At 62.1% G+C, this 23,128-nt stretch overlaps 3 protein-coding genes across 7 annotated transcripts in view; all 3 read left to right on the plus strand.

The window, feature by feature from the left end:
* The first annotated feature begins 348 nt into the window (after nucleotides 1-348).
* Nucleotides 349-3,587, plus strand: LOC120503074 (vacuolar fusion protein MON1 homolog B-like). The gene is given in 6 exon segments (XM_039711226.1): nucleotides 349-975; nucleotides 1,219-1,542; nucleotides 1,955-2,174; nucleotides 2,177-2,584; nucleotides 2,680-2,827; nucleotides 3,381-3,587. Coding segments are annotated over 6 exon segments (1,797 nt in total). The 5' UTR covers nucleotides 349-461; the 3' UTR covers nucleotides 3,564-3,587.
* A 577-nt stretch (nucleotides 3,588-4,164) lies between these two features.
* LOC120503073 (synaptonemal complex central element protein 1-like) lies at nucleotides 4,165-8,951 on the plus strand. Of its 5 annotated transcripts, none has more exons than XM_039711223.1 (11): nucleotides 4,165-4,181; nucleotides 5,676-5,898; nucleotides 6,012-6,086; nucleotides 6,243-6,290; nucleotides 6,452-6,506; nucleotides 6,605-6,694; nucleotides 6,846-6,909; nucleotides 7,043-7,109; nucleotides 7,747-7,801; nucleotides 7,888-7,977; nucleotides 8,673-8,951. In XM_039711223.1, the coding sequence occupies exons 2-11, from the start codon at nucleotides 5,685-5,687 to the stop codon at nucleotides 8,725-8,727; spliced, it is 813 nt and encodes a 270-aa protein (XP_039567157.1). In that variant the 5' UTR covers nucleotides 4,165-4,181; nucleotides 5,676-5,684; the 3' UTR covers nucleotides 8,728-8,951. The 5 variants fall into 5 exon arrangements, with proteins under 5 accessions (XP_039567157.1, XP_039567156.1, XP_039567155.1 ...); XM_039711222.1 differs by lacking the exon at nucleotides 4,165-4,181 and adding an exon at nucleotides 4,360-4,378; XM_039711221.1 differs by lacking the exon at nucleotides 4,165-4,181 and having other exon boundaries at nucleotides 5,187-5,898.
* A 498-nt stretch (nucleotides 8,952-9,449) lies between these two features.
* CXXC1 (CXXC finger protein 1) overlaps nucleotides 9,450-23,128 on the plus strand; it is a 14,205-nt gene continuing 526 nt past the window's right edge. Inside the window, exons 1-17 of the mRNA XM_039711200.1 lie at nucleotides 9,450-9,539; nucleotides 9,635-9,732; nucleotides 10,604-10,704; nucleotides 11,264-11,367; nucleotides 12,602-12,757; nucleotides 13,812-13,838; nucleotides 14,541-14,690; nucleotides 15,807-15,914; nucleotides 16,748-16,794; nucleotides 16,925-16,931; nucleotides 17,219-17,247; nucleotides 17,301-17,402; nucleotides 18,352-18,559; nucleotides 19,359-19,469; nucleotides 20,180-20,229; nucleotides 20,515-20,611; nucleotides 22,294-22,446. Of these exons, the coding sequence (XP_039567134.1) occupies nucleotides 9,537-9,539; nucleotides 9,635-9,732; nucleotides 10,604-10,704; nucleotides 11,264-11,367; nucleotides 12,602-12,757; nucleotides 13,812-13,838; nucleotides 14,541-14,690; nucleotides 15,807-15,914; nucleotides 16,748-16,794; nucleotides 16,925-16,931; nucleotides 17,219-17,247; nucleotides 17,301-17,402; nucleotides 18,352-18,559; nucleotides 19,359-19,469; nucleotides 20,180-20,229; nucleotides 20,515-20,611; nucleotides 22,294-22,446 (1,551 nt within the window). The 5' untranslated portion in view covers nucleotides 9,450-9,536. The remainder of the gene's footprint in view (nucleotides 9,540-9,634; nucleotides 9,733-10,603; nucleotides 10,705-11,263; nucleotides 11,368-12,601; nucleotides 12,758-13,811; nucleotides 13,839-14,540; nucleotides 14,691-15,806; nucleotides 15,915-16,747; nucleotides 16,795-16,924; nucleotides 16,932-17,218; nucleotides 17,248-17,300; nucleotides 17,403-18,351; nucleotides 18,560-19,358; nucleotides 19,470-20,179; nucleotides 20,230-20,514; nucleotides 20,612-22,293; nucleotides 22,447-23,128) is intronic.

Consider the following 23,128-nt stretch of genomic DNA (forward strand, 5'->3'; position numbering starts at 1 on the left):
GGGCGGGGCCGGTGGGGAGGGGGCGGCCCGGGGGGCGATCTCGCCGGGGGCGGGGCTTTGTGAGGGAGCGAGGTGGCCCCGGGGCTCCCGGGGCGGGGCTAAAGTTATTTGGGGCGGGGCTTAGCGCTGGGGGCGTGGTTTCACTTTAGGGGAGGGGCTAGACAGGCACGTGTGGGGCGTTGCAGGGTGAGCTTCTGTTGGGGCGTGGCTTGATGTCAGTGGGCGTGGCCTAGGCGAAGACCACCAGGGCTGGGAGGGGCTGGAGGTGTGGCCACAAGGTGTGGATTTGGGGTGGGGCGTGGCTTGTGCAGCCACGCCCCCTGTGACCCCACCCCACCTCCCCCACAGGTGCCCAGGACCCCTGACCCCGCCCTGGGTGAGGGCAGGGTGGGGCAGGGCGGGGCTGTTCAGGTGCGCAGGCACCGCCCCGGCGCCCCCTGCTGGCCTCAGGTGAGGCAGAGATGGAGCCGGGCAGGACAGCGGACACGGCGTCCCCGAGCTGTCACCACAGTGGGGACGATGAGGAGGAAGATGTGACAGCAGCGGCAGCCATGGCATCATCCGTGTGTCACCCTGCTGGGAATGAGGAGGAGGACAAGGAGGTGGCAGCAGTGGTGACAGCCACAGTGTCCCTGGGGTGCCACCCCAGTGAGGAGGAGGAGGAGGTGGCAGTGGCCATGGCATCCCAAGGTGGGCCGTGTGGCAGGGATGAGGATGTGGTGGCAGCAGTGACAGCAGAAGCAGCCACAGCGTCCCAGGGCTGTCATCCCGGTGAGGAGGAGGTGACCACAGCAGGGACATCCCTGGGGTGTCCCCCCCTTGGGGACAAGGAGGAGGAGGTGACAACAGCGGGGACAGCAGCAGGGACATCCCCAGGCATTCAACCCAGTGAGGAGGTGACCGTGGCAGCAACGTCCCCAGCATGTCCTCCTGTAGGGGATGAAGAGGAGGTGACAGCAGCGGTGACATCCCCAGTGTGTCACCATGAGGAAGAGCAGGAGGTGACGGCAGCAGTGACATCCCCAGTGTGTCACCATGAGGAAGAGCAGGAGGTGACGGCAGCAGTGACATCCCCAGTGTGTCACCATGAGGAAGAGCAGGAGGTGACGGCAGCAGTGACATCCCCAGTGTGTCACCCTGGTGAGGAAGAGGAGGAGGTGACGGCGGCGGTGACGGCAGCAGCGGCCACATCAGCCCCGGGCGGGCGGCGCGGCGCGGGGTATCACCCTAGTGAGGAGGAGGTGACAGCGGCGGTGACATCCCCAGAGTGTCACCCTGGTGAGGAAGAGGAGGAGGTGACAGCGGCGGTGACGGCAGCAGCAGCCACATCAGCCCCGGGCGGGCGGCGCGGCGCGGATGAGGACGTGGCGGCCGCGGGCTGGCGAGCGCGGCGCAAACACGTGTTCGTGCTCAGCGAGGCAGGGAAGCCGATCTACTCCCGGCACGGCAACGAGGAGGCGCTGGCAGCCACCATGGGGGTCATGATGGCCCTCGTGTCCTTCATCCAGAGCGGCGGCAACGCCATCCGGGCCATCTGCTCCGGTACGGGACCAGCGGGGGGTGGACACAGAACCCCCAAATTTATACAGACACACCCGTGGGTAACCCCAAACCTGCACAGCCCCACCCTCAGGTAGCCCTGAAACAGCCCCCACAGGTACAGCCAGCCCTGCTCCAAACAGCCCCCTCCAAACACAACATCCCACCCCAAAAACCTCTCCTAGGTACAGTTGAATCTACCACATGAGTCTGCCCAGGTACAAGCAGCACCCCAAAACTCTCTTCCCCCCCCAAACCCCCTCCTGGGTCTTACCACCCCCCTGAAAACCTACCTTGCTACAGCCACTCTCCAAGAACAGCACACCCCAAAATGCCACCTGTCCAGGTACATCTGGCTGCCCCCAAACCTTCCGTGTCCCCCGTGTGACCGCCGTGTCCCCTCTCTCCCCCGCAGAGGACCGCACGCTGGTGTTCGAGCAGCGGGGCCCGCTGCTGCTGGTGTCGGTGTCCCGCACGCGGCAGTCGGCGGCGCAGCTGCGGCGGGAGCTGGCCTTCGTGCACGAGCAGATCCTGTCGCTGCTGACCCGCGGCGGCATCGCCCGCGTCTTCGCTCGACGCCGCGGCTTCGACCTGCGCCGGCTGCTGGCGGGCGCCGAGGCCGTGCTGGACCGGCTGCTGAGGGCGGGCGGCTCTGCGCCAGTGACCTCCACCTGCTGCTCAACCTGCTGGGCGGCGGGGCGGGCGCGGGGGCGGGCGAGGTGTGGACCCCCGTGTGCTTGCCGCGCTTCAACCCCGACGGGTATTTCTACGCGTACGCGGCGCGGCTGGGCGAGGAGGAGGAGGAGGAGGGCGTGACGCTGATCCTGCTGTCCACGGAGCGAGAGGGATTCTACGCGGCGGCTGCGTGCCGGCGGCAGCTGGAGGACACGCTGCGGGCGCAGGGCTGGCTGGCCGAGCTGGCGGCGGCCGTGCGAGGGGGAGCGGGGTACGGCCCGTCCCGCCCCGGCGCCCCCGAGCTCCGGCACTTCCTCTACAAGCCCTTGGAGGGGCCGGAGGAGATGCAGCAGCTGCCGCAGTTCACCAGGTGCGGGCATGGGGGGGACACGACAGAACTGGGGGGGTGAGCTTGTCCCTGACCTTCACCTGACGCTTTTGTCCTCCCTCCCTCACCGGCCGCAGTCCCGAGCTGGAGGAGCCCTACACCAGCGAGGAGGAGCAGCACCGGCTCTTCGACCTGTACCACTACCTGCACAGCCGCGTGCACAGCCCGCACCGGCCCCTGCGCCTGCTCTACCATGTGGCTGAGAAGGAAACGCTGCTGGCCTGGGTGAGCCATGGGGAAGGAGCTGTCAGCAGGGCCCAGAGCCAGCAGCACCTGTTTGTGAGAAGATTCCAGAGTTAGTGGGGGTCACTGGCTGGTGGTGATGTCCGTAGATCCTGCGGTTAACAGGATGCTCGGTGTCAGTGCTGTCAGTAGATCCCACAGTTAACAGGATGCTCACTGGAGGTGCTGTCAGTAAATCCCACAATTAATGGGATGCTCACTGGCAGTGCTGTCAGTAAACCCCACAGTTAATAGGATTTTCACTGGCAGTGCCATCAGTAGATCCCACAGTTAACAGGATTTTCACTGGCAGTGCCATCACTAGATCGCACTGATGCTCACTGGAGGTGCTGTCAGTAAATCCCACAATTAATGGGATTTTCACTGGCAGTGCCATCAGTAGATCGCACTGATGCTCACTGGAGGTGCTGTCAGTAAATCCCACAATTAATGGAATTTTCACTGTCAGTGCCATCAGTGGATCCCACAATTAACGGGATTTTCACTGTCAGTGCCATCAGTAGATCCCACAGTTAACCGGCGTGGGTTCCCACAGGTGACCAGCAAGTTCGAGCTGTACAGCTGCTTCAGCCCACTGGTGACGAAGGCGGGCGCCATCGCCGTGCTGACCAAGCTGCTGCGCTGGCTCAAGAAGGAGGAGGACTGGCTGTTCATCCGCTACCCGGCACCGTTCTGCGCCGCGCCCGCGCGCCCCGAGGGGCCCGAGCCCGAGGGCTGACAATAAACACTGAGACCCCGGGGAGAGTCCTGAGTCCAGGGGACTGGGGGGTGAGGGGACACGGCCTGAGGGGTGAGGGGACAGGGGGACATCCTGAGGGGTGAGGGGACACAGTCTTAGGGGTGAGGGGATGGGGGACGTGGCCTGAGGGATGAGGGGATGGCAGGGACATCCTGAGGGGTGAGGGAAGGGCAGGGACACGGCCTGAAGGGTGAGGGTATGGGGGGGACATCCTGAGGGGTGAGGAGATGGGACATGGCCTGAGGGGATGAGGGGACACGGCCTGAGGGGTGAGGAAATGGCAGAGACACAGCCTGAAGGGTGAGGGTATGGGGGGGACATCCTGGGGGGTGAGGAGATGGGGGGACATCGTCTGAAGGGTGCGGGGATGGCAGAGACATGGTCTGAAGGGTGAGGGGATGTGGGGACACATCCTGAGGGGTAAGGGGATGGCAGGGACACAGCCTGAGGGATGAGGGGACAGGGAACATCCTGAGGAGTGAGGGGATGTGGGGATACGGCCTGAAGGTGAGGGGATGAGGGGACACGGCCTGAGGGGTGAGGGAATGGCAGGGACATCCTGAGGGATGAGGGAATGGCAGGGACATGGCCTGAGGGGTGAGGGGATGAGGGGACACGGCCTGAGGGGTGAGGGGTTGGCAGGGACACAGCCTGAGAGTTGATGGGATGATGGAAGGGGTGAAAGGAGATGAGAAGGGGACATAGCCTGAGGGGTGAGGGAATGGCAGGGACATCCTGAGGGGTGAGGGGACAGGAGGACATGGCCTGAGGGATGAGGGGACACGGCCTGAGGGGTGAGGGGATGGCAGGGACACAGCCTGAGAGTTGATCGGATGATGGAAGGGGTGAAAGGAGATGAGAACAGCGGCAGAGAAGGGGAAAAGTGAACTGAAAATGAGAGGAATGCAGGAGAGAAAATGGGGAGAAAACCTGAAAGAAAAGGTGGGGAGCAGATAGAAAGGAGGGAAAATGGGGCAGAAAAGAGAGGGATGAGGGGACAGAAATCAGTGGGAAAATATTTGAGGAAACAGTGGGAATATGTGACAGGAAAAGCTGGAAGAGGTGACAAGAAATGGAGGGCAAAAATAGACAGGAAAGGGAGCAGAAAAGAGGGAAGAGGATATGATGAAAGAAGTAACAGATTGGGGGTGAAAGGGGGACAGAAAATGATGTCAGGAAGGGAGAGAAACAACTGGAAAAGGGGACAAAAAATAGGGCAAAGAATGGATGGAAAATGGTGGGAAGATGTGAAGGGGAAAGATGGAAAATGTGAGAGGAAAAGGGTGGGGAAATGTGAGGGAGAAAGTGTGAAAATAGAAGGGAAGTGGTGTGAAAATGTGAGGGGGAAAAGGCAGGAAAACATGAGGGGGAAGGGTGGGAAAAATTAGGGAGAAATTAAGGGAAAAAGTAGAAAATGTGAGGGGAAAAGGGTGGAAAAATGTGAGGGGAAAAGGGCGGGAAAACGTGAGGGGAAAAGAGCGGGAAACCGTGAGGGGGAAAGAGCGGGAAAACGTGAGGGGGAAAGAGCGGGAAAATGTGAGGGAAAAGGGCGGGAAAACGTGAGGGAAAAGAGCGGGAAAACGTGAGGGAAAAGAGCGGGAAAATGTGAGGGAAAAGAGCGGGAAACCGTGAGGGGAAAAGAGTGGGAAAACGTGAGGGGAAGAAGGGAGGAAAACCTGAGAGAATGGGAAGGAGAGGAGCTGAGAAAGCTGCAGAAAGAAGGTGTGGGGAAATGGGGGATAGAAAGGGACAAAATGTAAGGACACAAGACAGAAAAGTGTGAAAAGAGGGTTTTGGCGACAGAAAATGGAGCAAGAAGGGAAAGGACTGGAGAGGGAAATGGGGGACAGAAATGGAAGGGACAGAGGCGGCAGGAACTGGAGGAAGGAGGTGACAGAAATGGGAGAAACCCTGGAGAAAAAAGATAAGGAGGGAGGAAATGGTGAAACATGACAGAAAATGCAGGGCTGAGGGTGGAAAAAGAGGAATGGAGAGGATGACAAAGGCGACAGGAGGGGACAAGCCAGTGCCCACCATCATCATCCCCTGTGTCCCCCCATGTACCCCTGTGTCACCACCGTGTCCCTCCAGGCTGCAGTGATGGACCTGGACCCACGCAGTGACGGGCTCTACGGCCAAGACCCCCCAAGACCACCATGTGTCCCAGTGTCCCCCCGCCCCAGGGACAAGGTGGTCTCAGGTGTCCCCAGGAGAGGCAGTGCCCCTGTGCCCTGCCCAGTTCCCCCCTCAGGTCCCCCTGAGAGGATCCCACAGCTGGAGGTGCTGCTGAGGCAGGTGCACAGCCTGCAGAAGGGTGAGTGAGAGGACCCCTGTGCTCCATGTTCCCATGTCCCACCTGTCCTATGCTCCCTCGTGTGCCTGCCACGTCCTCCCATGTCCCTCTGTCCATCCCACTGTGTCCCACAGTCCGTGAGGCCACGACACAGGAGCTGGTGAAGGGACAAAACTGCAGTGAGGGGTTGCGCCAGCACCTGGAGCAGCGTGAGTCACCTGGGGGGGACATTGAGAGGTCTGGAGGGGACACTGAGAGGGCTGGGGACACACACAGAGGGGTCTTGGGGTCCTTGGGTGGTGGGTAGGGACCCCGAGGGGTTTGTGGGGGCAGAGGGCTCTGAGCTCATTTCCCCCTCCCCACAGTGGAGCAGCACAAGGAGGCACTGGAGAGGTCCTGGCAGCAGGTGCAGGGTGAGCTTGGGGGTCCCTGGGGTCTTTGGGGCCCCCCTAAAACCTCCCCTGATGCCTCCTGAACCTCTGACCCCCCTTGACCCCCATGATTCCCTGATCCTTGTGGCCACCTAGGGGTGGTGGGATCCCCTTGGCCCCTGTGACCCCCCTGTCACCCCCAGAGTCACTGCAGAGAGCACAGCTGCAAGGGAAGGAGGTGGACGCCAAAGGCCAGAGGTGAGTGAGGACACCTGTGACCCTCCTCAACCTCACCTGTGCCCACGTGACCTCTGACCCTTCCCAAACACACCTGGTGACCCCTGACCCCCCTGCAGGCGCTGCGGGCTCTGCCTGGAGCAGCAGCAGGACCTGGAGGGGACAAAGCAGCAGTGGGAGCAGCTGCAAAACCTGCGCCGGGGACACAGGTGGGGCTGGGGACACTGGTGGGCCTGGGGACACAGCCTGGGGGACACATGTGGGGCTGGGGACACAGCCTGAGGGATGCAGGTGGGGCTGGGGGTGGCACCAGGTGACCCACACAGGTCATGGGTCACCCCTGTGTCCCCTCCCCCCCAGGTGGCAGCACTGCCAGCAGCTCGATGCCATCATGGAGGAGCTCAAGCATCTGCGTGTCACACACGTGAGTGAGACCCGGGCTGGGGTCCCTCACACACCTGGGGGTCCCTCACACACCTGGAGGTCCCTCACGCACCTGGGGGTCCCAGACACACCTGGGTGCCCTGGCATCACCCCTCTCCCCTGTCCCCCCACAGGCTCCAGCCCACCTGGAGGCTGAACTGGTGCAGCTGGAGAAGATGGAGGAGAAGTGGCTGAGCTGGGGTGAGCCCCTGGCACCTGAGTGACCCCCCAGGACCCCCTGGAGCACCTGAGTGTCACTGCTGACACCTGAGTGACCCCTCAGGACCCCCTGGAGCACCTGAGTGTCACTGCTGACACCTGAGTGACCCCTCAGGACCCCCTGGAGCACCTGAGTGTCACTGCTGACACCTGAGTGACCCCTCAGGACCCCCTGGAGCACCTGAGTGTCACTGCTGACACCTGAGTGACCCCCAGGGCCCCCCTGGAGCACCTGGGTGTCACTGCTGGCACCTGAGTGACCCCTCAGGACCCCCTGGAGCACCTGAGTGTCACTGCTGACACCTGAGTGACCCCCATGACACCTCTGGGCACCTGAGTGTCACTGCTGGCACCTGAGTGACCCCTCAGGACCCCCTGGAGCACCTGCGTGTCACTGCTGACACCTGAGTGCCCCCCATGACACCTCTGGGCACCTGAGGGACGCCCTTGGACGCCTCAGTGACCTCTGCCAACACCTGAGTGACCTCCTGAGCTCCTGACTGGCTCTGGGCCACCTGAGCTCCTCTCCCACAAGCCCCTGAGTGACCCCCCTGAACACCTGAGCCCCCCCAAACCCAGGTGTGTCCCCTTGGGCTGAGCAGTGTCCCCCCCTGCCCAGAGCGCCGTGTGATGGACACCGAGGAGCAGCTGGGCCCAGAGGCACCTGTGCTCAGGTGAGTGCCCAGCTCTGGCCCCGCCCCCTCAAAGGTGACCCCGCCCACTCAGGCCTGTCCCCACCCCCTAACCCTCATTCTTGCAGGCGATTGGTGCGGCAGGAGCAGGAAGGGGCGGAGCAACAGCTGGAGGTGGAGCTGGGCCGGCAGCAGCTGAGCCTGCAGCGCCGTGACAGGTGTGTGACACCTGGGGACAGGTGTGTGACCTCTGGGGACAGGTGTGTGACACCTGGGACAGGTGTGTGACCCCTTCAGGACAGGGGTGTGACCCCTTCAGGACAGGTGTGTGACACCTAGGACAGATGTGTGACACCTGGGGACAGGTGTGTGACCCCTTCAGGACAGGTGTGTGACCCGTGGGGACAGGGGTGTGACCCCTAGAAGAGGTGTGTGACCCCTGGGGACAGGGGTGTGACCTGCTGGGATAGGTGTGTGACCCCTTCAGGACAGGTGTGTGACCCCTAGGAGAGGTGTGTGACCCCTGGGGACAGGTGTGTGACCCCTGGGGACAGGGGTGTGAGCCCTGGGGACAGGTGTGTGACCCCTGGGGACAGGGGTGTTACTCCTGGGAACAGGTGTGGCCCTGTCACCTGGGCCCCTCAAGGCCCCACCCCCCTCCAGCCCCACCCCTTCTCTGGCCCCGCCCCAGGTGTGTGACCCCTGGGGACAGGTGTTTGAACCCCTAGGACAGGTGTGTGACCCCTAGGACAGGTGTGTGACCTCTGGGGACAGGTGTGTGACCCCTGGGGACAGGTGTGTGACCCCTGGGGACAGGGGTGTGACACCCTGGGGACAGGTGTGGCCCTGTCACCTGGGCCCCTCAAGGCCCCACCCACCTCCAGCCCCACCCCTTTTCTGGCCCCGCCCCCAGGCTGGCAGAGGAGCTGCAGCAGCTGCAGCGCCCCCAGGAGGCCCTTGCAGAGTGACAGGGGACGAGATGGACACACCCCATGGGACACCCGTGGCACCTGTGTGACACCTCTGTGTGTTACCTGCGGGCCACCTGTGTCCTGCCATGTTCTCGTGTTCCCCATTCCCCACTGTCCTCCCCGCCATGTCCCCCTCAGGTCCCCAAGGCTCCCCTGTATCCCCCAGTCCTCTCAAGTTCCCCCCATCCTCCCCATTTTCCCCAATGTCCCCCATGTCCCCCCATGTCACCAATGTCCTCCATGTCCCCAATGTCCCTAGTGACCCCCAGGTCCTCATGTGCCCCACAATGTCCCCTCACATTCCCCATGTCCCCCATGTCCCCAGTTCCTCCCCATGTCCCACCAATGTCCCCCATGTCCCCCCATGTCACCAATGTCCTCCATGTCCCCAATGTCCCTAGTGACCCCCAGGTCCTCATGTGCCCCACAATGTCCCCTCACATTCCCCATGTCCCCCATGTCCCCAGTTCCTCCCCATGTCCCACCAATGTCCCCCATGTCCCCTCACATCCCCCATGTCCCCCATTCCCCCATGTGCCCCTCCTATGTCCCCCATGTCCCCCCATGTCCCGATGTCCCCAATAAACGCTCTGCCACCACTGCTGTCTCTCAGGTGTCTCTTTGCAACCGCGGGTGACACTACCCCCAAACATGGCGGCCCCCTATGGCCGCCGCCATTGCTCTCCCCAGGCCGCCGCCATACTGTGGGCGGGCGCGCCCGTATCCGGAAGCGGAAGTTGGACACACCCCCGCTTCCGGCCGCTGTGGGGCCTAGCTGGGAGCGTCTCTCGGAGGCGACGACAGCGATGGTGGGGGGGGAACCGGGGGCGTGCGGGGGGCTCGGGGGGTCTGCGGTGTCTGGGGGACCCCCCAGGCCCTGACACCCCCGCCGTTACCCCCTCAGGACAGCGAATTCTCGGACGCGGAGGCGGCCCCGGGCGGGGAGGAGAACGCGCCGGTTTATTGCGTGTGCCGCAAGCCGGACATCAACTGCTTCATGATGTGAGGGGGGGTCTGGGGGGTCCCCAACTGCTTCAGGGTGTGAGGGGGGGTCTGGGGGGTCCCCAACTGCTTCAGGAGGTGCTTCAGGGTGTTGGGGAGGGTCTGGGGGTCGCAGCAGATCTGAGGAACAGCGTGTTGGGACACAGGGCTGGGGTCCCAGGTGCCTCTCGGGGTGGGATCTGGGGGGTCCCGGCTTACCTGGGGGTGTTGGAGGGGGTCCCTTGAGGCAGGGGGAGTGCAGGGTCCCGTCGCTGGGAGGGTTTTGAGGGGCTCCAGGGGGCTTTGAGGGGGCTCTGGGGGGGCCATTTGGGAGTGGCAGTGCCACAGTGAGAGGGGCTGGGGGCTTTGAGAGGCTTTGGGGGGGCTCCGGGGCACTATCTGGGAGTTTTGGGCTGCAGTGAGCGGGGCAGGGGGCTGACTTGGGGGGGTTCCAGGGACATCTGGGGTCTGGGTGGTTTTTTTTTGGGGGGTGTCTGGGTGGTTTTTGGAGTGCTTGACCCCAGGCAGGGGGAGTGCAGGGTCCTCTTGGGAGGATCTTTGGGGGTCCCTTGAGGCAGGGGGAGTGCAGAGTCCCCCTGGGGGGCTTTGGGCGTGCCCGGCTGAGGGTCCCGGTGTCCCCCCCGCCCCACAGAGGCTGCGACAACTGCAACGAGTGGTTCCATGGGGACTGCATCAACATCACCGAGCGATTTTTGGGGTGGCTGACCTCAGATCGAGCGCTCAGCTTGCGTGTGCAGTGAATGTAAGGTGGGGGTGTCCCTGGTGGGATTTGGGGTGTTCCTGGTGGGATTTGGGGTGCTTGACCCCACTTTTGGGTGCCTGACCCCGTTTTTGGGGTGCTGAGGGTCCCGGTGTCCCCCCCGCCCCACAGAGGCTGCGACAACTGCAACGAGTGGTTCCATGGGGACTGCATCAACATCACCGAGCGCATGGCCAAGGCCATCCGCGAGTGGTACTGCCGGCAGTGCCGCGGTGAGAGGGGCTGGGGGCTCGGGGGGATGCTTGACCCCACTTTTGGGTGCCTGACCCCGTTTTTGGGGTGCCTGACCCCGTTTTTGGGGTGTCTGACCTCAGATCAAGCGCTCAGCCGGCATGTGCAGCAAGTGCAGGGCGGGGGTATCTCTGGTGGGATTTGGGGTGTTCCTGGTGGGATTTGGGGTACCTGACCCCGTTTTTGGGGTGTCTGACCTCAGATCAAGCGCTCAGCTGTCACGTGCGGCAGGTGCAGGGCAGGGGTATCTCTGGTGGGATTTGGGGTGTTCCTGGTGGGATTTGGGGTACCTGACCCCATTTTTGGAGTGCCTGACCCCGTTTTTGGGGTGCCTGACCCCGTTTTTGGGGGGTCTGACCTCAGATCAAGCGCTCAGCTGTCACGTGCGGCAGGTGCAGGGCAGGGGGATCTCTGGTGGGATTTGGGGTGTTCCTGGTGGGATTTGGGTGTTCCTGACCCCATTCTTGGGGTGCCTGACCCCGTTTTTGGGGTGCCCCCGATGGTGGACCCCCTGACCCCTCTGTGACCCCCCCTCCCCAGAGAAGGACCCGTCCCTGGAGATCCGCTACCGGCACAAGAAGTGGCGGGAGAAGGAGCACGAGGGGGCCAAGGGGCAGGAGCTGGAGCAGGGCCGGGCTGCCAAGGTGGGCTCGGGGGGCGTGGGGACCCCCCAAAGGGGGACACCCCAATTCTGGGGGGAGGCTGGGAGGTGCTTGAGTCCCTTGGATGAAGATTTGGGGGGTGGGGAGTGCTTTAGGAGAGATCTGGGGGACCCCTGACCTTCTCTGGGTGCCTGGAATCCCTCCCAGCTTGGGTTTTGGGGAGTCCCTGGGTGGTTTTTGGGGTGCCTGACCCCATTTTTGGGGTGTCTGATCCTAGTTCAAGCACTCAACCTGCATTTGGGGAGTGCAAGGTGGGGCTTTCCCCAGTGGGATTTGGAGTATCCCTGGTGGAATTTGGGGTGTCCCTGGTGTTTTTGTTTTTGGGGTGCCTGACCCCATTTTCGGGGTGCCTGACCCTGTTTTTGTGGTGCCTGACCCCATGTTTTGGTTGCCTGACCTCATTTTTGGGCTGTCTGACCCCAGATCAAGCACTTGGCTCACATGTGTGGTGAGTGCAAGGCAGGGGTGTCCCTGGTGGGATTTAGGGCATTCCCAGTAGTTTTCGGGGTGCCTGACCCCATTTTTGGGGTGCCTGACCCCATTTTTGATGTGCCTGACCCCGTTTTTGGGGTGTCTCCCCCAGATCAAGCGCTCGGCCCGCATGTGCAGCAAGTGTGAGGCCGGGGTGTTCCTGGTGGTTTTTGTGTGCCCGACCCCATTTTCGGGGTGCCTGACCCCATTTTCAGGGTGCCTGATCCCATTTTCGGGGTGTCTGACCCCATTTTTTATGTGCCTGACCCCATTTTCAGGGTGTCTGACCCCATTTTCAGGGTGTCTGACCCCATTTTCGGGGTGCCCGACCCCATTTTCGGGGTGTCTGACCCCATTTTCGGGGTGCCTGACCCTGTTTTCGCGGTGTCTCCCCCAGATCAAGCGCTCGGCCCGCATGTGCAGCAAGTGTGAGGCCGGGGTGTTCCTGGTGGTTTTTGTGTGCCCGACCCCATTTTCGGGGTGCCTGACCCCATTTTCGGGGTGCCTGACCCCATTTTCAGGGTGCCTGATCCCATTTTCGGGGTGTCTGACCCCATTTTTTATGTGCCTGACCCCATTTTCAGGGTGTCTGACCCCATTTTCAGGGTGTCTGACCCCATTTTCGGGGTGCCCGACCCCATTTTCGGGGTGCCTGACCCCATTTTTGATGTGCCTGACCCCATTTTCAGGGTGTCTGACCCCATTTTCGGGGTGCCTGACCCTGTTTTCGCGGTGTCTCCCCCAGATCAAGCGCTCGGCCCGCATGTGCGGCGAGTGCGAGGCGTGCCGGCGCCCCGAGGACTGCGGGCAGTGCGACTTCTGCCGGGACATGAAGAAATTCGGGGGCCCCAACAAGATCCGCCAGAAGTGCCGGCTGCGGCAGTGCCAGCTGCGGGCGCGGGTGAGCGGGCACCTGGCGTGTCCCCAGCGTGTCCCCAGTGTGTCCCCAGCCTGTCCCTGGTGTGTGTTCATAGCGTCCTTTGCGTGTGCTCGGCGTGGCCCCGGTGCTCGCCAGGGCTGGGGGTGTTGGGGTGGCCTTGGTGTGTCCCCAGCGTGTCCCCAGTGTGTCCCCAGCATGGCTCTTTGTCACTGTGTCCCTGTCATGTGGCTCTGTCACCACCTCGTGTCCCTTTGTCACCCTGTCCCGTGTTCCTGTGTCATCGTGTCCCGTGTCCCTTTGGCACTGTCTCGCCGTGTCCTCGTGTCTGTCACCTTCTGCCACGTCCCTGATGTGTCACACGCCTGACACGTCCCTGTGTCCCCTGTTCCTCATGTGTTCTGTGTCCCCAGCAAGATGCTGTGTGTGTCACTGTGTCACCCTCAGGTGTCCCCAAGGTGTCCTGTGTCCCCAGCATGGCTCTTTGTCACTGTGTCCCTGTCATGTGGCTCTGTCACCACCTCGTGTCCCTTTGTCACCCTGTCCCATGTTTCTCTGTCATCGTGTCCCGTGTCCCTTTGTCACTGTCTCGCCGTGTCCTCGTGTCTCTTTGTCACCTTCTGCCACGTCCCTGATGTGTCACACGCCTGACATGTCCCTGTGTCCCCTGTTCCTCATGTGTTCTGTGTCCCCAGCAAGATGCTGTGTGTGTCACTGTGTCACCCTCAGGTGTCCCCAAGGTGTCCTGTGTCCCCAGGTGTTCCATGTCCATGTGTGAATGTCTCACAGTGTCCCCAACATGTCCCCAGTGTCTCTTGTGTCCCGTGTCCCTGTGTCACCGTCTCACTGTGTCCTCACATCCCATGTCTGTGTGTCACTCTGTCAGCGTGTCCCCGATGTGTCCCCAACGTCTCTCGTGTCCCCAAGTGTCCTGTGTCCCTGTGTCTGTCACCTGACACATCTCCAAGATGTCTTGTGTCCCTAACTGTCCCGTGTCCTTGTGTCACTCTGTGTCCCCATGCCCTGTGTCCCTGTGTCACTCCCCTGTCACTTACGTGTCCCCTCCGTGTCCCCACAGGAGTCCTACAAGTACTTCCCCACCTCGGTGAGTCCCCGGGGCCCTGAGGGTGGGGGGAGGGGAAAGGGGGACCCCAGACCCCCCCCTGCCCCTGTGGGGGAGGGGCCAGGCATGATTGAGGGGGGAGGGGCACCCCAAAACCCTCCGTGCCCTTGGGGTGAGGGAGGGGCTCACAGGTACAGGGGGTGGGGGTGCCCAGGAAGGTGCTGACCCCCCCCCAGTTAGTGCAGGGGGTTGCCATGAGGGGGTCTTGGAGGGTCCCGGAGGTGCCTGGTGGGTCCCAGGGGGTCCCTGGTGGGTGCTGACCCCCCCAAGTGATGAGGGTGCCATGGGGGGTTCCCTGGCAGTGCTGACCCCCCCTCCCAGCTGGTACAGGAGCACAAGGGGGAGCTCAGGGTGGTCCCGGGGGTGCCATGGGGGGGTCCCAGGGGTGCCATGGAGGGTCCTGGGGGTCCCTGGCAGTGCTGACCCCCTCCCATCTGGCAAAGGAGCACAAGGAGGGTCCCAGGGGTGCCGTGGGGAGATCCCAGGGGGGTCCCGGGGGTGCAGTGGGGGGGCCCCAGGGGTCCCTGGCAGTGTTGAAGCCCCCCCCCACCTCGCGGCTTGCACAGGAACAAAATGGGGAGCCCGGGGGGGTCCCAAGGGTGCCATGGGGGGTGTCCCAGGAGGGTCCCAGGGGTGCCACGGGGGGGGCCCGGGGGTCCCTGGCGGTGCTGACCCCACCCCCAGCTGGCTCGGGGGCGTGAGGGGGACCTGGAGCTGCTGAAGGCGCAGCTGGGGGGGCCGGGGCCCCCCGAGAGCCTCTCGGATGAGGAGCTGCCCCTCGACCCCCGGCTCTACCAGGAGCTCTGCGCCGGCGCCTTCGACGAGCACGGCCTGGTGAGCCCCCGAAAACCGCCCCCCCGGGACCCCAAAACTGCCCCCCCGGGACCCCAAAAACCGCCCCCCCGGGACTGCCCCGGGACCCCAAAGCTGCCCCCTCTGGAACCCCAAAACGGACCCCTTGGGACCCCAAAAACTGCCCCCCCCGGGACCCCAAAACTGTCCCCCAGGACCCCAAAACTGCCCTTGGCACTCCATAACTGCCCCGGGACCCCAAAGCTGCCCCCTCTGGAACCCCAAAATGGACCCCCTCAGGACCCCAAAAACTGCCGCCCCAGGACCCCAAAACTGCCCTTGGCACTCCATAACTGCCCCGGGACCCCAAAGCTGCCCCCTCTGGAACCCCAAAATGGACCCCCTCAGGACCCCAAAAACTGCCGCCCCAGGACCCCAAAACTGACCCCCTGGGACCCCAACACTGCCCCCCACGGGACCCCAAAACTGCCCCCCTGGCATGCCAAGAATTGCCCTGGGACCCCAAAACTGCCCCCAGGACCCCAAAGCTGCCCTTCAGGCACCCCAAATACTTCCTCGGGACCCCACAACTGCCCCCCTGGGCACCCCAAAACCCACCAGGCACCCCAAATTCCACAGGAGCAGATTTGAAGGAGGTTTTTGCCCATCAGGGCTTGGTTTAGTGTGTTTAGGCCTGGTTTTGTGGGTCAGGGCCTGGTTTAAGCTGTTTAGGCCTGGTTTGAAGCTGTTCAGAGCTGGGTTTGTGTGTCAAGGTGAGCTTCAGGTGTATCAGGGCGTGTCCCTAAATGTCCCCACCTGGCCTGCGCTCTGGGGCGTGTCCCCAGGTGTCCCCAACATGTCCTGGCACATCAGGACACGTCCCTGTGGTGCCCTGAGGAGTGTCCTGGAATGTCCCCAAACGTCCCCAGCGTGTCCTGGCACATCAGGACGTGTCCCCATGGCACTCTGAGGCGTGTCAGGCATGTCCCTGCATGTCCCCAAGCGTGTCCTGGCATGTCCCCACGCCGGGCCACGCGCCCGAGGCACCTCAGGCCATGTTGTCCCTTCACGGGCCACGCTCTGAGGCGCATCGGGGGCGTCACCCCGCGTGTCCCCCACGTGTCCCCACGTGTCCCCGTGTGTCCCTGGTCCCGCCAGCCCTGGCTCAGTGACGCCGAGGACGCGCCGTTCCTGGACCCCGTCCTGCGCAAACGCGCCGTGAAGGTCAAACACGTCAAACGCCGCGAGAAGAAATCGGACAAGAAGGTGAGGGTGGAGCTACTGGGAGGGCCACTGGGAGATACTGGGGGTTACTGGGAGGCTCCGTGGGTCGCTGGGTGGTTGCTGGGTTACCAGCAGTGGTTACTGGGTGGTGACGGGTGGTTACTGGTGCTCACTGGTGTGGAAGGAGGAATGGCGGAATGAGCACTGGGAGCTGCTGGGAGGTACTGGGAGGGTTCTGGGTGGTGACTGGTGCTAACTGGTGTGGAAGGAGGAGTGGTACAAGTGGCACTGGCAGCAGGGACGGCGCTGGCAGTGCTGGGCTACAAGAGGTGGTGACTGGGAGGTTACTGGTTTATGAGTGGTGGTTACTGGGTGATTACTGGGAGGTTCCTGGTGCTAAATGGTTCTGACTGGTGCAGAAGGAGGAGTGCTACAAGTGGCACCAGCAGCGGGCACAGCACTGGAAGGGCTCTGGTGGTTACTGGGAGGTTACTGGGGGGTGACTGGGAAGTTACTGGTGCTAACTGGTGCAGAAGGAGGAGCGCTACGAGCGGCACCAGCAGCGGGTGAGGCACTGGCAGTGCTGGGCTATGAGTGGTGGTTACTGGGAGGTTACTGGTTTATGTGTGGTGGTTACTGGGACATTACTGGGTGATTACTGGGAGATTACTGGTTCTCACTGGTCCTAACTGGTGCAGAAGGAGGAGCACTACAAGCAGCACCAGCAGCGGGCGCGGCACTGGGAGGGCTCTGGTGGTTACTGGGCTATGAGTGATGGTTACTGGGAGCTACTGGTCTATGAGTGGTGGTGACTGGGTAATTTCTGGGTGATTACTGGGTAGTGACTGAGAGGTTACTGGTGCTAACTGGTGCAGAAGGAGGAGCACTACAAGCAGCACTGGCAGCAGGCGCGACACCGCGAGTGCTGGGCTATGAGTGGTGGTTACTGGGAGCTACTGTTCTGTGAGGGGTGGTGACTGGGTGATTACTGGGAGGTTCCTGGTGCTAACTGGTGCAGAAGGAGGAGCACTACAAGCGGCACCGGCAGCGAGCAAGGCAGTAGCAGTGCTGGGCTATGAGTGGTGGTTACTGGGAGGTTACTGGGTGGTGACTAGAAGGTTACTGGAAGGTTACTGGTGCTAACTGGTAACCAGTTACCAGTTAACTGGGGGTTCCTGGTGCAAAAGGAGGAGCGCTACAAGCAGCACCGGCAGCGAGCAAGGCAGTGGCAGTGCTGAGCTATGAGTAGTGGTTACTGGGAGGTTACTGTGTAGTGACTAGGGGGTTACTGGGAGGTTCCTGGTGCTAACTGGTGTTAACTGGTGCAGAAGGAGGAGCACTACAAGCGGCACCAGCAACGAGCATGGCACCGCGAGTGCTGGGCTATGAGTGGTGGTTACTGGGAGGTTACTGGGAGGTTCCTGGGAGGTTCCTGGTGCTAGGCCAGTGCCTGGGCCCCGGCTGCACCCGCCCCGCGCGCCCGCCCTCCAAGTACTGCAGCGAGGCCTGCGGCATCAAACTGGCTGCCAAGTGAGTACCCACCAGTACGGACCAGTATAAACCAGTGCGGGACGGGACAGACCAGTGTGGGCTGGTGTAAGCTGGTACAGAATGGAACCTACTGGTATAGACCAGTATAAACCAGTACAGATTAGTAGTGACCTGTGTAGACCAGTATAGACCAGTACAGGGCAGTATGGACCAGTATAAACCAGTACAGAACAGTATAGGTTGGTATAGAACAGCATAAACCAGTACAGGATGTCACAGACCAGTATAAACCAGTAATGATTTGTACAGACCAGTGCAAACCAGCATAGGCCAGTGTAAACCAGTACAGAATGGTACCAACCAGTACAGACTGGTGTAAACCAGTACAGAATGGTACAGACCAGTATAGACCAGTATAAACCAGTTATAGAAACACATCCTGCCTCAGTGGATCCCAGGGATCCTGGAGCCCCCATTAACCCTTTTCTCCCCCTGATCCCACCCAGAACTACAATATCCTGCCTCAGCAGATCCAGTGGCGGATCCAGCAGTGGATCCCAGGGATCCTGGAGCCCCCATTAACCCTTTCCCTCCAATCCCAGCCGGATCTACGAGATCCTGCCTCAGCAGATGTATGAGATCCTGCCGCAGTGGATCCCAGGGATCCTGGAGCCCCCATTAACCCTTTCCTCCCCCCGATGCCAGCCGGATCTACGAGATCCTGCCCACAGCAGATCCAGCAGTGGATCCCAGGGATCCTGGAGCCCCCATTAACCCTTTCCTCCCCCCGATGCCAGCCGGATCTACGAGATCCTGCCACAGCGGATCCAGCAGTGGATCCCAGTGATCCTGAAGCCCCCATTAACCCTTTCCTCACCCTGATCCCAGCCAGAACTACAATACCCTGCCTCAGCAGATCCAGTGGCAGATCCAGCAGTGGATCCCAGGGATCCCGGAGCCCCCATTAACCCTTTCCCTCCAATCCCAGCCGGATCTACGAGATCCTGCCGCAGCGGATCCAGCAGTGGCAGCAGAGCCCGTGCGTGGCGGAGGAGCACGGCAAGCGGCTGCTGGAGCGCATCCGGCGCGAGCAGCACCAGGCGCGGCTGCGGCTGCAGGAGATGGAGCGGCGCTTCCACGAGCTCGAGGGGCTCATCGCCCGCGCCAAGGGGCACCCGCCCCGCGAGGACGAGGAGGTGGGCACCCCCTGGGGCTCACGGGGGGCTGGGGACCCCAAAAATGCTTTAATTCTACCCATTTTGGGTCCCTCTTGAGATCCCCCCTGGTCCTTCATGGACACATGGGTGCCCCCAAATCTTTTTAATTCTCCCCATTTTGGATCCCTCTTGAGATGCCCCCTGATCCTCCGTGGACACCCAGGTGCCCCCCAAACCCTTTAATTCTCACTGTTTTGGGTCCCTCTTGAGATCCCCTTTAGTCTTTCACGTATGCTTGGGTGCCCCCAAATCTTTTAATTTTCCCCGTTCTGGGTTCCTCTTGAGACCGCTCTGCTCCCCTGGTACCCACACACAGTTCCTGGGAGGCTGGGGACCCAAAAACCCTTTAATTCTCCTCATTATGGGTCCCCTTTGAGACCCCTCTGCTCCCCTAGGGATACCTGGGCACCCACATGCAGCTCCTAGAGGGTGTGGACCCCAAAACCTTTTAATTCTCCCAGTTCTGGGTCCCTCTTGAGATCCCCCCTGATCCTTCGTGGACTCCTGGGTGCCCCCAAAACCATTGAGGCCCCCTCCACTGCCCTTCCCTGGATCCCCTACAAAATCCCTGGGTCCATCCTGAGTGCCCCCAACCCTTTAATTCCCCCCATTCTGGTCCCCCCTGGGCATCCCCCAAATCTGAGTCCTTCCTGAGCCCTGTCCTGGGTCCCCCCAAACCCCTCCCTGGAGCATCTGGGTGCCCCTGGAGCCCCCTAACCTTGTGTCCCCCCAATCCTTGGGTGCCCCTGTGGACCCCCTGACCCCGCTGTCCCCCCAGAGCACGGAGGGGGACAGCGAGGACACGGACCTGCAGATCTTCTGCGTGTCCTGTGGCCACCCCATCAACCCCAAGGTGGCCCTGCGGCACATGGAGCGCTGCTACGCCAAGGTGATCCCGGGATCTGGGGGGTCTGGGGGCACCTCTGGGGTCTGTGGGATCATCCGTGGGATCATCCACAGCATCTGTGGGATCATCCATGGGGTCTTTGTGCCCCTGTGGGTTCCTGGCATTTGTGGGATCATCCATGGCACTCTCTGGGCTGCTGTGGGATCATCCATGGGATCTGTGGGATCATCCACAGGATCTGTGGGATCATCCACAGGATCTGTGTGCCCCTGTGGGTTCCTGGGATTTATGGGATTATCCATGGGGTCTGTGGATTCCTGGGATCTGTGGGATCATCCATGGGGTCTGTGGGATCATCTGTGGGATCATCCATGGGATCTGTGTGCCCCTGTGTGTTCCTGGGATTTGTGGGATCATCAATGGGATCTGTGGGATCATCCACAGGGTCTGTGTGCTCCTGTGGATTCCTGGGATCTGTGGGTTTTTGGGATCTGTGAGATTATCCATGGGACTCTGGAACTTTAAGGGTCTCTGTATGGTCTGGGGGGCAGTGGGGACCTACTGGAAGCTCTGTAGGGGCTGGGGGTTCTGTGGGGTCTCATGGGGAGGGGCTATATAGGGGCTGGGGGGCCATGGGGACCCTGTGAGAGGGCTCAGGGAGGGCACTATAGGGGCTGGGGGTCCATAGGGTCCCTGGGGGTGCTCAAGGGTCCCATCCCTGCCCCCATTTTGACCCCCCCACCCCATTGCAGTACGAGAGCCAAACGTCCTTCGGGTCCATGTACCCCACCCGCATCGAGGGGTGAGTGGGGAGGGGGCTCGCCAGGGTGGGGGGAAGGACACCCTGGGGGAGCTTTCTGGGGTGGGGGGCAGACCCCAGACCCCTAAATCCTCCTGGGAAGGGAGGGGCAGCACCCTGGGGAGGCTTTTTGGGGTGGGGGTGTCACCCTGAGGGGGAACACCCAGGCGGTTTGAGGTGTCTGAGGAGTTTTGAGTTTGAGGTGGGGGTATTTGTGGCTGTCTGTGGGGGAGGGGGTCTCTCAGCCCCCTGTCCCCCCACCCCAGGACACCTCTCGTGTCCCCCCAGGGCCACCCGGCTGTTCTGTGACGTTTACAACCCCCAGAGCAAAACCTACTGCAAGAGGCTGCAGGTGCTGTGCCCTGAGCACTCCCGGGACCCCAAGGTGGGCACAGAACGAGGTTTTGGGGTGGAATTTAGGGGATCTGTGCCCTGAGCACTCCCGGGACCCCAAGGTGGGCACAGAACGAGGTTTTGGGGTGGAATTTAGGGGATCTGTGCCCTGAGCACTTCTGGGACCCCAAGGTGGGCACAGAACGAGGTTTTCGGGGGTGGGGGCAGTGCCCAGGACAGTCCTGGGACCCCGGAGTGGGCACAGAATGAGGTTTTGGGGTGGAATTTTGGGGATCTGTGCCCCGAGCACTCCTGGGACCCCAGGGTGGGCACGGACTGGCTTTGTGGGGCAGGGGCAGTGTCCAGGACACTCCTGGGACCCCAAGGTGGGCATTGGGAGGACAGGAGAGGGGCAGTATCCAGGACACTGCTAAGACCCCAGAGTGGGCACAGAATGAGGTTTTGGGGTAGAATTTAGGGATCTGTGCCCTGAGCACTTCTGGGACCCCAAGGTGGGCACAGAACGAGGTTTTGGGGTGGAATTTAGGGGATCTGTGCCCTGAGCACTTCTGGGACCCCAAGGTGGGCACAGAACGAGGTTTTGGGGTGGAATTTAGGGGATCTGTGCCCTGAGCACTTCTGGGACCCCAAGGTGGGCACAGAACGAGGTTTTGGGGTGGAATTTAGGGGATCTGTGCCCTGAGCACTTCTGGGACCCCAAGGTGGGCACAGAACGAGGTTTTGGGGTGGAATTTAGGGGATCTGTGCCCTGAGCACTTCTGGGACCCCAAGGTGGGCACAGAACGAGGTTTTCGGGGGTGGGGGCAGTGCCCAGGACAGTCCTGGGACCCCGGAGTGGGCACAGAATGAGGTTTTGGGGTGGAATTTTGGGGATCTGTGCCCCGAGCACTCCTGGGACCCCAGGGTGGGCACGGACTGGCTTTGTGGGGCAGGGGCAGTGTCCAGGACACTCCTGGGACCCCAAGGTGGGCATTGGGAGGACAGGAGAGGGGCAGTATCCAGGACACTGCTAAGACCCCAGAGTGGGCACAGAATGAAATTTTGGGGTGGAATTTAGGGGATCTGTGCCCTGAGCACTCCTGGGACCCCAGGGTGGGCACGGACTGGCTTTGTGGGGCAGGGGCAGTGTCCAGGACACTCCTGGGACCCCAAGGTGGGCATTGGGAGGACAGGAGAGGGGCAGTATCCAGGACACTGCTAAGACCCCAGAGTGGGCACAGAATGAAATTTTGGGGTGGAATTTCAGGGATCTGTGCCCCGAGCACTCCCGGGACCCCAGGGTGGACATGAGGGGACAGGACAGGGGCAGTGCCCAGGACACTGCTAAGACCCCAGAGTGGGCACAGAATGAGGTTTTGGGGTGGAATTTTGGGGATCTGTGCCCCGAGCACTCCTGGGACCCCAGGGTGGGCACAGTGGGGGGACAGGAGAGGGGCAATGCCCAGGACCCCAAGGTGGGCATCGGGGGGAATTTTGGGGGGACACGATGGGGCAGTGCCCAGGACACTGCTAAGACCCCAGAGTGGGCACAGAATGAAATTTTGGGGTGGAATTTCAGGGATCTGTGCCCCGAGCACTCCTGGGACCCCAGGGTGGACATGAAGGGACAGGACAGGGGCAGTGCCCAGGACACTGCCAGGACCCCAGGGTGGCCGTGGAGGTGGCAGAGGGGCTCTGGGTGTCCCCAGCCCTGCTGACCCCGTGCCCGGCCAGGTGCCCGCGGACGAGGTGTGCGGGTGCCCGCTGGTGCGCGACGTCTTCGAGCTGACCGGGGACTTCTGCCGCGTCCCCAAGCGCAAGTGCCACCGCCACTACTGCTGGGAGAAGCTGCGCCGCGCCGAGGTGGACCTGGAGCGCGTCCGCGTGGTGGGTGCCACCGCCCCGTGTCCCCAGAGTGTCCCCAGAGCGTCCCCACACTGCTTCGTGTCCCCAGAGTGTCCCCACGCTGCTCCGTGTCCCCAGAGCATCCCCAGAGTGTCCCCACACTGCTCTGTGTCCCATGGTGTCCTGTGTCTCTACTCTGTACCCACACTGTCCCCATGTCCCCATCCCCACACTGTCCCTGGCAGTGTCCCCACACTGTCCCCATGTCCCCACACTGTCTGCTGTCCTGTGTTCTGGTGTCTCCACGCTGTCACGTGTCCCTTTGTCCCCATGCTGTCCTGTGTCTCTACTCTGTACCCACACTGTCCCCATGTCCCCATCCCCACACTGTCCCTGGCAGTGTCCCCACACTGTCCCCATGTCCCCACACTGTCCCATGTTCCTGTCCCCATGCTGTCCTTGTCACTGTCCCCACACTGTCCCTGTCCCCATACTGTCCCTGTCCCTGTCCCCATGCTGTCCCTGTCCCCACGCCGTCCCTGTCCCCGCAGTGGTACAAGCTGGACAAGCTATTCGAGCAGGACAGTGTCCCTGTCCCTGTCCCCACGCTGTCCCTGTCCCTGTCCCCGCCCTGTCCCTGTCCCTGTCCCTGCCCTGTCCCTGTGTCTGTCCCTGTCCCCATCCCTGTCCCTGTCCCGTTCCTGTCCCTGGCCCCAGGCTGTGC

The sequence above is a fragment of the Passer montanus genome, unplaced genomic scaffold, assembly GCF_014805655.1.
Source record: "Passer montanus isolate IOZ18808 unplaced genomic scaffold, ASM1480565v1 scaffold243, whole genome shotgun sequence".
Classification (NCBI taxonomy): Eukaryota; Metazoa; Chordata; class Aves; order Passeriformes; family Passeridae; genus Passer; species Passer montanus.

What these genes read in the sequence shown, in the direction of transcription:
- LOC120503073 (XM_039711221.1), top strand. Translation starts at nt 5,643, where the DNA reads ATGTACCCCTGTGTCACCACCGTGTCCCTCCAGGCTGCAGTGATGGAC. An exon ending in GCGCCAGCACCTGGAGCAGC is followed by an intron (nt 6,087 to 6,242) that starts GTGAGTCACCTG and finishes CCCTCCCCACAG; the next exon opens with TGGAGCAGCACAAGGAGGCA. An exon ending in GTCCTGGCAGCAGGTGCAGG is followed by an intron (nt 6,291 to 6,451) that starts GTGAGCTTGGGG and finishes TGTCACCCCCAG; the next exon opens with AGTCACTGCAGAGAGCACAG.